The 13925-nt window shown below is 38.6% G+C and overlaps 1 protein-coding gene across 14 annotated transcripts in view; it reads right to left on the bottom strand.

Moving 5' to 3' along the window:
- SYNE1 (spectrin repeat containing nuclear envelope protein 1) overlaps nt 1–13925 on the bottom strand; it is a 463872-nt gene that overhangs the window by 142915 nt on the left and 307032 nt on the right. For 9 of the 14 annotated variants that reach the window (XM_057527516.1, XM_057527518.1, XM_057527519.1 and 6 more), the window contains 3 exons: nt 9377–9583; nt 6925–7098; nt 4119–4310 (listed from right to left, as the gene is read on the bottom strand). In XM_057527516.1, coding sequence (XP_057383499.1) covers nt 4119–4310; nt 6925–7098; nt 9377–9583 — 573 coding nt within the window. The remainder of the gene's footprint in view (nt 1–4118; nt 4311–6924; nt 7099–9376; nt 9584–13925) is intronic. The other 5 variants (XM_057527508.1, XM_028162515.2, XM_057527513.1 and 2 more) reach the window with 2 other exon arrangements.

The raw sequence follows: 13925 nt of genomic DNA, 5'->3' as shown, positions 1-13925 counted from the left end.
AATAGTGAGTTCAAATATTTTTTCATATGTTCATCGGCCATTTGTATTTCTTTTCCTTTGAATCACCTCTTCGTATTTTTTGTCTATATTTCTAGTAGGTGACCTTTTCTTATTTTTTTATTGATTTACAGTAAGATTTCTGGAAATTAAGGGAATTAATTCCTGGTCATGTGAATTGCATAGTTTCTTCCATATTTGTCCATGTCATTTAATTTGGTTAATATTTTCTTGGTCATACAGAACTTTCTCATTTCTATGTAGTAATTTTAAAGAAACTAAAATTCTGGGTTTTGGGCATACTGGCAAAGGTCCTTCCCATCCTAAGATTTTTTTTTTTTTTAAATACCCATACATCCAGAACGTTTTAGATTTAGTTTTTACATTAAATCTTTGATCCACCTGTGATGCACTTTTTTCTGTAAAGAGTGGGATAGGGAATCTAGTTTATCATATTTCAAGTGGTTTGCCTATTACTTTATTTATTTATTCATTTTAATTTTATTTATTTATTTATTTATTTTTGGCTGTGTTGGGTCTTTGTTGCTGCACGCGGCCTTTCTCTAGTTGTGGCGAGCGGGGGCTACTCTTTGTTGCGGTGTGCGGGCTTCTCATTGCAGTGGCTTCTCTTGTTGCGGAGCACGGGCTTCATTAGTTGCGGCGCACGGGCTTAATTGCTCTGCGGCATGTGGGATCTTCCCAGGCCAGGGCTTGAACCCGTGTTCCCTGCATTGGCAGTTGGTTTCTTAAACACTGGGCCACCAGGGAAGTCCCCTATTACTTTTTTATTATTTACACAGTGAATCATATTTTAAACAGTGACTTGAAATGCCACCTTAAACATTTATCTAATGCCCTTGTATACTGCGATCTGTTTTGGGAAAATTTATTCTAATTTTTTGTTCATCCATTTATTGTGCCAATACTAATTATTGTAATATTGTATTTTAATATACAAGAATAATTAACCCCTCATAACTCTTTACTGTCAGAATTTTACAGTTTTTTCCAGGTTTATTTTATTCCAGGTAAACCTGGCATCATTTTGTCACATTTCAAAAATATACAGTTAGTATTTTAGTTGTGAATAACTTAAATTTATGTTTTAGTAGAGGAAAATTTGACATCTTTAAGATGCTGTATTCCTATCTAAAAACAAAGTTTCTCTCTATTTTTTCAGATTTTTTTGGTATCACTCGGGTTTTAAAATGTTGAGATTTCAAATACTTTACATTTTGTTCATGTTGTAGATGGAAAATTATTGTATATTATTTCACTAACTTTTTATTTATACAGGAAAGTTATGGATTCTCTATTTCATCTTTTTAATAAGCCAGTCTCCTTACTAAATTCTTCCATTGCTTCTAATAGTTTTCTGTTGACTAGGCTTGATGTTCCAGATCATATAATCATGTGATTAGCAAAGAACTGAAAATACGTAGCTTAGTCCAAAAAAATTTATTACACTGAGAAAGCAGAAGCAATCGCAGTGAATGTTCATTAAGCTCCCACTACAATATTTGTGCCATATCCCCTGCCAGCATCTGTACTCAAATACAGATGTTTCCCTCCCTCCTGATACTGGTTCCAAGACCACTCCCTCCCCTTCGATTCCATCTTCTCCCTTCTAACAGGAAGACTGTTGTGGCAATCTGACTTCTTTTTTATCAATTTTCCCTCTCCTGAGTTGTTTCCATCTCCCTGTAAACATGTCATTATTCTTTGATCTTAAAATGGAACAAATTTCTCCTAACTTACTTCTTATAGTTTATTCCATTCTTCTGTTCCTCTTTATAGTGAAACTCCTGAGTTTCCTGCACGCTTCCTCTCCAACTCCCTTCTCCATTCTCACTTTCATTTCAGAGGGTTTTTTGCCTCCACTGTTTCACTGAAAAAGCTGTGGTTGGGGTCACAGAAGACCTGCACGTTGCTAAATCCAGTGGTCAGTTCTCAGTCCTCATTTTAACTCACTTACCCTCAAGCGTCTCCCAGGAACCCAAATCTCAGTTTTCTTCCCACTTCGTTGGTGTTTCCTTTTTACTCTTTTTGATGGGCTCCTCCACATTTTCCAAACTTTTCACACTGGAGCATCCCAGCACTTGGTGCTCTTTATCTCTCCTCACACCGTTGGTGAACTCATGGAGTCTCAAGCCTTTGAGGACCATCTAGAGGCCGATGATTCGGTCTAGGTCTGCCTCTTGAATTCCAACCGCTGCTTAACGTTGAGGACGCATCTCAAACCTAACCTGTCCCTAATGAAACCACTGACCCAACTAGCCCTCCTTCCCCCAGTTCTGTTCCTCAGAGTTATCCACAATCTAATAAGTCCTCATCGCTTCTAACCTCCTAACTGGTCTCTCAGCTTCCACCCTGGTCCCCTACAGCAGTTATAATTTGATCTTGTCACTCCTTTGTCCCCCGACACTCCAATGGCTTCTCAATTCCCCCAGCACAAAAAGCCAAAGCTCATATAATGCCTACAAGGTCCTTTGCACCCTGGGCCCCTATTACCTGTCTGACCTCTCTCGTCTTGCTCACTCCACTCCAGCCGTTGGGCATATTGAACAGGCCAGGTAGGAGCCCACCTGGGAGCCTTTGCCCTTGCTTCCCCCTGAGCCTGGAACTCTATCCTCCCATGTCCACATGGCTCACTCCTTCAAACGTAACGTAACGTAACCAAAGACCATTCCTTAGTGTTATCCCATTATTATTGGAAGGCTTCCTTGGCCACCTTGTTTAAAACTGCAAATCCGCCCAGCCTTGCCTTTATCTACCTGCCTTATGGGTATTTCACCTATAGCTCTTATCATCTTCTAACTTAGCATATAATAATGTACCTTAATTTTATATTACTATCTGTCTCTCCCAAACATAATCCCTTGAAGATGGAATATATAGATATACAGATACAGATAGATGTTGCCCATGCTCTTTCACTCTATCACATAGAATAGTGGCTGGCACATAGTAGTTTCTCAATAAACTTTTGCTTAGTTTTTTTTTTTTTTTTTTTTTTTTTTTTTGGCCACACTGCACGGCTCACAGGATCTTAGTTTCCTGACCAGGGATTGAACCCAGGCACTCAGCAGTGAAAGCACGGAGTCCTAACTACTGGACCACCAGAGAATTCCCGCACAGTTGCTTAGTTTTTGTGTAAGATAATAATAATAATAATTCTAATTTGTATAGATTAAAAAAGAACAAAATCAAAATATTAGACAATAATAGTATGCAAGGTGCATGGGAAGAAATCTGAGTGAATGTGTTCTAAGTTTCTTGTATTGATCTGGAAGCAGATTAAGAAATTAACTTAGAATTTATTAGGTATGCATGATTAAAAAGTAGAGGAAACAAACAAAGAAAAGCATTCAACCACTTATAAACAAAGGTTGAAAAGGAGAAAGAAGAATAGAAAGAACAGGACAAAAACGGAAAACAAAAAATAAGAATAAAAGTTCAAACATATCAATAATCACAATAAATTTAAATGGACTAAACCTGCCCTTCAAAAGTCAGAGGTTTTCTGACTACATATGTTTAAAACCAACAAAATATAGCTAAATGTTCTTTATAAGAAACAAATCTAAAATATAAGGACCCAGAAAGGGTGAAATCAAAGGAAAATTAAAAGACATGCGAGGCAAATATTACCCAAAACTAGCTCTAGTCGTCTAAAACAAAAATCACTATTAGGGAACGTTAAGGTCATTACACGATAGTAAAAAGGTTCAATTCACCTGGAATACATGACAAGTCTGAAGTTGTGGGTGCTAAATAAAAGAGTCTATCTGAAAAGTAGAATATAGGAGAAATAAGGGAGAAATATAAGAGTGTCATAGGGTATCTTAATCCATGACCTATGTTTAAATATTTTTTAAAATGATGTACTTGATAGATTTTGGTAATTATTTTCATTTTCTTTTCTTTTCCCATGCTGCAATTTTCAGGCGTCTGCATTCAAATAGTTCTTACAAAACCTATTTGAAAACCTATGCCAGACTGTGCAAAGCAGGTATGTACATAAGTACGTATCATTCCCCAGCTGTCCCCTTTAGGTGTCCCGTGCTCAGAGGCCAGACCAGCCACGTGCAGAGATGCAGCGTCCACGGCTGCAGCCTCACCTGGATGTGGAGCTGCTTGTCGTGCAGCGCTCTCTGCAGCTCCAGGAGGCTCCCCTTGAGGGTCCTCAGCTTCACCGACAGCTGCTCCGCCTCGTCCTTTGTGTGAGCCTTGCCCTCCAGCAGCAGGTTTTCATTGTGGACTGAGAGCTCCGATAAGGCCACCACCTTCTGTTCTATTTCCACCAGCATGTTCTGGAACAAGAGAAATAAGGCTGAAATTCACAAACCCTGCCAGTCTCTGCAAAGACCGTGTCTCACAGCAAAACCCAACACTTTACTAGTCTTTCACCAAAAGATCATGCCTCCAGGTTTGTTTGTTTTTTTTTACCTAGTTTTCTTACAACCTTCAAGAGTGGTACGTAGATTTTAAAACTTCTTTGAGCTTCCTAATTTTTCTCTGATTTAAGATTAGATATTATATCATGAAAAACATATGGAAAGCACATTTTATATAGCCAACAGATAAGTAGAAAAGACCATTCCTTAGTGTTATCCCATTATTATGATTATTTTACTATTTTATTGTTAGACTGTTAACGCTTGTGGCTAATAATAGTAAAGACACCACATGATGAGCCCTTTTTGTGTCCATTTAAAGAGGACTCTCTCTTTCAAAACGTTTTTCTTTGGGTTGACTTTTTTCCCAGATTGATGCTTTTTTTACTTGATTTTTATTATTTTTGTCTTTTATATAACGTATTTTTAACCTCACATTTCTGAAAGTTTTCCTAAGAATTTTAGTTTCACTTTCTGTGGCAACTCTCTAGTGCTGCAAAGTTTTCTTCTAAAATGGAGGCTAAATCCAGAAAAGAAATGAAAATAGTCTCCCCTCTTCCAAAGTACGATTTAAAACAAAAACCAAAAAAGAAAAACAACTAAAAAAATCAAGCAAAACAAATAACCATATTATTTTCTACAAAAACTGTTGTTTTTATATTCCTTAACTCTGAACTCTTTGAAATGCACTTTCTAATTTATACTCAATTATACATTAATAAGAAAAGATATTTTATTTCCCTGTACAAAATCAGAATTACTACCATCAACTTCTAGGACTAAAAGTATGATCCTAAAACCTAGAACTAAGTGGGAAAGTGAAATATTTCATGAAGTGGGGCTTAAAGGATGATTTCCTGAGGATTACTTTTGTGGAGCTAATATCATTCTGTGCAGGACTGTCTTTTCCATTAGGCACAGCTGACACAGTGCTGAGAGCCATAACACTTCTGGGGACACCAGAAAATGTCTTAATTTTAGGTTCTTTTAAAATCAGAAGAAAAAAATGAAGATAATAACAATTAATATATAATGATACCACCCCAGGTTATATTAGTCTCTGTACCAAAGCAATTGTAAAATCAAATATAATTTTTAGTATTTTTATAGAGGAAGAGGCCCATGGAAGCAAAGTACCTAGGGCCCCAAAAGTCATAATGGGGCCCTAATTCCATGTGATAGCCACACTTATAATTATACAACTGGCTTAAAGGCTTGAATGAATTGACTGAGGAACTGTTGTGTACCTGTGTGATCCCACATGCTTCGAGTTTTAAAAAATACCATTTCAGTACTTTGCAAAAGTCCTGAAATATATTATCTCAACCATGGACTTTATGCATAACTATAAAAATAGAGACATCCAAAAGGGAGAGATGGGAGTAAAGATGAAACATAATTTTGAAATGCTAGTGCATGGGTAATTTCGAGTGCTAGAAGGGAATGCTAAAAATACATATCTCTTCAGAAAAGGAACTTCAGAAAAAATTATAGAAAGAATAGAAAACACTTGCACATGGCTCTCTACTCTCCACCATCAAGGCAGAGATGCTTCGAATACACATAAATAAGTTGTCCAAAGAATTTAAAAATCCAAATTATAATAATTAATATGACAAAAAAATCTCAAATCATAAAAGGGATGACCAGAATGACATATGAAATATTAAGAAAAGAAGTGGCATTCATAATTAATGGCTTGTGCATATTTCCTCCAATTCCAAATGGGAGAAATATGAAGTTGTGCATATGGATATTTAACCTTGTAGATTAGGCCGGGTTTTCTAGAGACTTGCTAGTTAGTTAAATGAAAGCACTTTTAAAACATACTTCACCCATGTGTAAAGTCTACTATGCTGATAATCTTTGAAATTCTATGATTGGTACATGGGAGTTTATCATCTATTCTCTATGCTTATACGTGTGCTTGGAAGTTTCCATAATAAAGAGGCAAGAAAATAATCTTACAGTAAAAACCTTGATGCCATTACCCCTTACCTTAATTTCTAGAGACCTCACATCGAGGAAGGAAATTCTCTCCTCCAGAAGACAACCTTCCCGTGTTCAATCTGTCTGCCTATAACTGACAATTTTGCCAAGTTTTCCACATAATATTTCTGAATTAGAACCAAAATTGCAACAGGCCACCTAGAGACATCTCCTGTTCTGTTTATCCACAGTCCGATTCACTGATACTAATTCTTCTCGTTGGGTACTTACGTTCCTTATTAGCCACCAAAATAGATACCATAAGTGTTTTGGCATCTATAGTCTTTAAGAATATTCCTTCAGGAAGCTGAAAATGTTCTAAAGAGTAGATACTCTTGGTAAAAATTTTCAAAAGACTAAGTCCAAGCCTGGATTTCATTTAAGCTTTTATAAGGTATTGTTTTTCTACTCTTTAAATATATAAAGTATATGGGTTGTGAAAAATCATACAACCATACCAAGCTTTGTTACCATTATGTTTTCTGTAGTTAAAAAATGTGCCTTGTGATGTTGGCATATTCCTTCAAGAACATTTTTGTACCTGGCAGTCCACCAGCTGGGCCTCCATGTCCATGGGCTCCTTGGGTGACCCCAGTGCAATGTCCAGAGTGGCCTTAGTGCTCAAGAGCCAATGGTCCAGCTCATCGGCTTCACAGCGATACCTCTGCAGGGCCTGTTCCTGTCTCTGTTCCTCCAGCTGATCATTTAACTTCTCCTAATGAATTAAGCAGAATGGAACCTAAATCACTCTAAGGTAAAATCATTAGGATTCAACACAGTAGAGCAATGGTTCTCAGGCCCGAGTGCACATCAGAATCACCTGTGAAACTTAAAAAAAAAAACAAAAACAACCCATATATAGGCCACATCACAGACTAGTAAATGAGAATTTGGGGAGGTGAGCCTCAAGATTAGTATTTTATAAAAACTCGTACAATGATTCTTTTTTTAAAAAATTAATTAATTAATTAATATTTTTGGCTGCACTGGGTCCACGTTGTTGCGCGCGGGCTTTCTCTAGTTGCCGCGAGCGGGGGCTACTCTTCGTTGCGGTGCGCGGGCTTCTCATTGAGGTGGCTCCTCTTTGTTGTGGAGCATGGGCTCTAGGCACGTGGGCTTCAGTAGTTGTGGCACGTGGGCTCAGTAGTTGTGGCTCACGGGCTCTAGAGCGCAGGCTCAGTAGTTGTGGCGCACGGGCTTAGTTGCTCTGCGGCACGTTCGATCTTCCCGGACCAGGGATCGAACCCGTGTCCCCTGCATTGGCAGGCGGATTCTTAACTGCTGCGCCACCAGGGAAGTCCCTAAAAACTCCTACAATGATTCTAACATGTGCCTAGAGTTAAACGTTCTTAAATAATACATCTACAGGACAAGGCAGATGATACGAATGATAGAAACTGGTCAAGGATTAGAACAAACCAATGGCATAAGACAGTAGGTAACTTGGCTTCAATGTCCGGGAAAGTGCAGGCAGTAGTGGGGTCTATGGAAAACTGCAGAACATATCTGGTCCACCTAACAGGGCAGCACCGTGTAGTTTCAGGCAACTGATCCCCTACCGGAAAGCGTGGTCCAGTGTTACTAGTTTCTTGAGCAAAGGCAAAAATTCAAAAATTTTGGTTAGACCTCTGAGGATGTTTTAATGATGGCAAATAATTCATATTTTTTTAAAAATCCAGGCCAGGGCTTCCCTGGTGGCGCAGTGGTTGAGAATCTGCCTGCCAATGCGGGGGACACGGGTTCGAGCCCTGGTCTGGGAGGATCCCACATGCCGCGGAGCAACTGGGCCCGTGAGCCACAATTACTGAGCCTGCGCGTCTGGAGCCTGTGCTCCGCAACAAGAGAGGCCGCCATAGTGAGAGGCCCGCGCACCGCGATGAAGAGAGGCCCCCGCTTGCCACAACTGGAGAAAAGCCCTCGCACAGAAACGAAGACCCAACACAGCCAAAAATAAATAAATAAATAAATAAATAAATAAATAAATAAATAAAAAAATCCAGGCCAATCACTTTATTTCAGAATTCCACGAGGGTTTCATAGAGTGACTGGGGACAGTATTAATGAATTAAAAAGTTAATCCTTAAGATACTCTAAGTACTTTACTTTAAAAATTATTTTATTAATAATCTATTATGTTTTTAATTAAAATGTTTCTAAAACTGTTTAAAAAAGAGATTAAATAGAGCAGACACGTTGATTTAAAATTTCTCCAAAACCAGAAAATATATGAATACCTAGTCTGACTAATTTTATAACAGGTAAGACTAGAAACAGTCTACATACCCAACAATAGGGGTACGGTTAATTGAATTATGGTATAAGCAGCAGCTAAATAAAATAAGTGTATATAATAAATGATTATTTGCCAGAGAAGCTGCTAGACCCTAGAGATACAAGGACACAGACACTTTAAATTGTAGGATCAACAATATGAACATCGTATACGTTTAGGGCCAGGAATGATAAGAGAAAAACAACAACAAAAAAGGAAAATAACTTATTTTTAACACATCTGCTACCGTGACTAAAATTTCTCTCTCTATTAAATAATATTAAAGTTAAGTAACATGAGAACCAGAACTGCAAGAATATTTTCATGAATTAACGTGCTTGAATTGGCTAACAGTGACTAAGGATTTATTCTTCACAGTATTGGTAATACTATTTATAAAAATGCTCTTATTTAAACATAGCAAACTAGTATGCAAATCTCCTATAATTATTCCTCACAAGACTCATGTCTACCAAGTATCAGCTTTCCACAGTCACAGTCTTGCATGCTTGAAATGACTCAGAAAGGGGTGAAAAGACACATTCACGGCTCCACACTGACTCAGGGCTCTCTTCACGAGGCCATCTTGGACACACAATACCAGCTTCTTCTGAGCGGGAAACAATAAACATGTCGATCACGTACGTAGCCCAACATACTTGTCAACACAACCCTAAGAGTTAATCTGGACCTGAGGGGCACCTTCAGAGTGGCTTGTTACCTCCAAAAGCTGTCGTTTCCCTGATGCCTTCATCTTGATGGTGGACATTCGCTCTGCTAAGACAGTGAGCGTGGACTGCAAGGGCAGCTGCTCCGCAGGGTCGGACTCTGGGGAGTCAGACACCAGCTCCTCTGCGAGGGCTGACTGCAGCTCACTGATCTCCTCTTGAAGCATGAGAATCTCATCCATCAGTGCCTGTGGGGAAGACTGTGGAATCATACTCGTGTATGTATTTTTTTGGCACCGAGGAATCGTGGCACTAGCTGAGTCCCATGTGGTTTGATATTAGTGAAGACACTTCACTTGGAAGTCGTTTAACCAACAAACGGGGGACCTACTGACCTAAGTTTCTAAATGACAGTACCAGACAGGAAATTTCTGATTTTAAGACCATTTGTACTGGTAACTCAAATGAATTTGAACTGGTTAATTAATCTTTCTGGTTTTCAACGGGCACATCTGTAATCCGACGGGGGTATGCTCAATTATGTTTGAGTCTACAATTCTATGTTGAAAATAAAATTCATCACTTTCTTCCTCAACACGATTCTTCCCACTCTAAACTTCCCTGAGTCTGAAACAGCGCTGCGTTTTAATCACAAACTCACATTATACAAGACAGGAAAAATTTGTCACCTGTTTCTATGCTGTTACCCTCTCCTTATTTTTCTCCTCTCCCCAACTTTAAAATTTGAAGTTTCTCGGGGCTAATTTCCAGGCCCCTTTTCTCTCTTCACAAGCTCTCCCAGGCGATGTCCATTGCCAAGGCTTTAAAACCCTTCCTAATGTGGAACACTTAGTAGGAGAATAAAACTTGCCACCCCAAAATGTCTCTGGCATGCAGATTATTTTGAGCTGAAAACAATCAAGGTCCAAAAGAATCAGGGAAAAACTCTGACCTTCCCTCTAACTACCTAAAGAATCTAGAAAGGGGACCTATTACAGGAATAGAGCTATCATCGAGATATCTGCAAAGAATAGGGCTGGGTGTGGTGAGGAAAACTCTTAAGAGATCAGAGTACACTCTGTGTCCCACTATCTCTGAATGGCCCAATTAATATTTGTTTACCAAACATTTGCTTTTCCATCTTTATGTGAGTTGCCTTCCTCCTCTTTTAAGTCTCAAACCACTACCCCAAACATCCTCCTTTGTCTTTAGCTGAAGATAGTATTTAAGGCGAGAGTTTCAAACATTTTGGCAAGTTATTCAGTTTTCCTGGGTCTCTCCCACGTATACGTTATTAAACTTTTATTTGATTTTCTCTGGTTAATCTGTCTCATGTCAATTGAATTCTTAGACCAGCCAGAAGAACCTAGAAGAGTAGAGGAAAATTTCTGCCTCCCTGACACTTACAAAGGTATATCTCTAACCCAGATATCTGTCCTAAGTTTCAGGCTTGTATGTTCAACTTACATATTTCACGGGTGTCTCCAACTTATCATGTAAAAGCCCGCTTCTTCCTCTGTTGTCCCCATCTCAGTAAAAGGTAACACCCTTCTCATTGCTTAAGCTTGAGACCTAGGAGTCATTCACACCTTCTGTCACCATATCCAGCATCAAATCCAACTGCTTTCACCTCCAAAATGTATCTTCTATGTCTCCTCTGCTCCCACCTAAGTCACGCCAACTCCTTATCTGAATTGCTCTCATGGTCTACTGGGTGGAGTACCAGTTTACACTCTTGTCTCTCCAAACCCCTCTTCACAGAGTAATTAGAGTGACCTTTTAAAAAGGTAAACCAGATCCTCTCATTTCCCTGCTTTAAAATACTTAGTGGCTTCTTGCCTGTAAAATAAAATCCAAACTCCTTACTGCACTCGTGCGGTCTCACCCCCGCCTGCCCCTTGTACCACACTCCCTTCTGGCTTACTACATTCCAGCCTTCTTCAGTTACTCCAGGACCCTCAGCACTTTCTGCCTCAGGGCCTTTGCACATGGTGTTCCCTCAAGCTCTGGAATGCTCTTCTTCCTCTCTGTGAGATGTTTCTCTTCATTCTTGGAGCCTTAGGTTAATTGTCACATCTTCAGAGAGGCCTTTCCTGACCACTGACTCTAAAAAAAAAATCTCTATTGTTCTCTTTTAACAGCACCCTATTTCCTGCTTAACAGCTATCACAATTATACACTGTTGGTATTTCTCATTTTTTGTATTTTAGGAGTTGCTCTTTAGCTGGACTCTTGACAGGAGAAATTCTTTTTTGGGATTTGAATGACATGTTAGAAAAACAGGCCCTACCCCTACAGGAGGGGCAATCATGACTCCAAGTAAAGAATCATTGCTTTTATAGTTGCCAATATTTCACAGTTTCCAATCTACCCCTACTTGCATAATTCCCACCTATTCCATAGGACTGTAGGCTTTGCTGTAAGCCCAGTGCCTCCTCAGAGTGGGCTCTCAATAGATATAAAAAACAAAGCAACAAAAACCCTCTTCTTTCCCTAATATCAGTTGTCATCCTGTCCAACTGCTGTTTAAGTAAACTATTATATGAAATTATTATATACATCTAGAAAAGTGCAGACTCTAAGTGTACAGTTCTATGAATTTGCACAAACCGCACCTACCTGTGGCTGCTGGCACCCAGATCGAGAAACAGAACATTCCCAGGACTCCACAAGCCCCCTGGACCGCATCCCTTCCTTTCCAGAGATCACCATGGCGCTGGCTTGCAAATGTCATAGGTCACTGCTGCCTGATTTTGAGCTCTACAGAAATGGAATCATTCCTGATGTACTGTTCTGTGTCTGGCTTCTTTCACTCCCTCCAAGACTGTGACTGTTGCAAGTAAAAAGAGCTGACCCTTTTTATCGCTGCATTGTGTTCCACTGTCACCTGGTTTGTGGGTCTTGTCCATTTAAGCCTTTCTAGTGGGTTCATAGTGGTATCTCATTGCAGCTTTAATTTGCATTTCCCTGATGGTTAATTAGACTGAGCACTTTTCCCGATGCTTTTTGGCCACCTGGAGATCATCTTTTGTGACCGCCTGCTAAAAATCTTTAGCCCATTTTCTATTGGAGTCTTCCCTTTTCTTACTGATGCATGGAGTTGTGTATATATTCAGGATAGGAGTGCCTGTGTTTCGTTTAGTTCTGTGTATTGCAAATATCTGTTCCCATTTTGTGACGTGTCTGTCCCTTAACGGGTAAAAGCTTCCTTAATGATGTCTTTTGATAAACAGAAGCTCTTCATTTTATTGTAGTCTAATATATCAGTATTTTGCTTCATTGGAAAAGTTAGGGCCTTTGCTGTCCTATTTAAGAGATCTTTGCCTACCGTAATGTCATGAATATATTCTCACATGTTACCTTCTAGAAGAATGCTATTCAAAGTGTGGTCCATTCAATGGCATCATGAACTGGTTTGTCTCTAGTTCATGATGAGAGAAAGATATTGTAAGTAAACATTAAGAAATTTTATAGCAACTTGATGTTGACATGATATCCAACCAGTATTTTATTTTATTTTACTAAAATGTTGAGTTAGAAATTTAAAAATTAAAAAAAAAGGTTATACACTACAGATACTCTGAGAAGCACTGTTTCAAAACATTTTTTTTTTAATCTTCACATTTAGATCTACAATCCACCTAAACTTAATTACCGTGCCCGGTGTAAGTAGGGGTCAAAATTCTTTTTTTTTTTCTTCTTATTGACCCTGTATTATCTAGTGAAAAGATGATTTTTCATCCACTGTTTTGCAGTACAGTTTTTGACATAAGCCAAGTGTCTGTGTAGGTGGGACGGTGCTTCTGGCTTCCCATTCTGTACCATTGACCCATTTGGTGTCTGTGCCAATACCACAGTCTCATAATTGCTATAGCTTTATAAGTCTCACTCTCTGAAAGGATACATATCCTTCAATTTTATTCATCTTCTTCAAGGTTGTCTTGGCTATCTTGACTCTTTCCATTTTCAATATATGTTTTTTAGTACATTTGCAATATGTTTTAGAATTATCTTATCAATCTCCACCAAAGAACTTGCTGGGATATTTTAATGTAATTGTAATAAATTTACAGACCATTATTGTTTGTTATACATTCAAAATGCTTTTTGTCCAGTAAAGTATTTTCTCCTACTTTATAATCATTTTTGGTACTTGATTGCCAAAAATATAAAATTCATATTATGTGGTCTGTTTTGAGGGCTTCTCCATAACTAGACTGACCTTATTATATCTTTTTTTGCACTGATTCTCTGTACAAGCAGGAAAAGCCCCTCACTACTTCACACCACGTTCATTCTCATTCTCTCCTCTGTGCCTTTCCTCACACATTTACATTTATAGTGCCTCCCATCCACTCCTGTTACCATTCCAAATTTTCAAAATCCATGTCTCCCAAAAGACCTGTTAGAGTCTCCTCTGATCTTCCCACCACTGTAACCCATAATCACATTGCTGGGTTTTCTATAATGTGTTGGTAATTCATCTACCCCTAAATCATATGTTAAAGAATAAAAGTGTCTATTTCAGCTGTGCACATAGTAGGTGATCAACACATCTAGCTGAATTCATTCTAATTCATAATAGACAAAACAGTCATCTTA

Source organism: Balaenoptera acutorostrata, chromosome 14, assembly GCF_949987535.1.
Source record: "Balaenoptera acutorostrata chromosome 14, mBalAcu1.1, whole genome shotgun sequence".
In the NCBI taxonomy this organism is placed as follows: domain Eukaryota; kingdom Metazoa; phylum Chordata; class Mammalia; order Artiodactyla; family Balaenopteridae; genus Balaenoptera; species Balaenoptera acutorostrata.
Note: the sequence above shows the minus strand (reverse complement) of the source record. Positions and strands in the feature narration are given on the sequence as shown.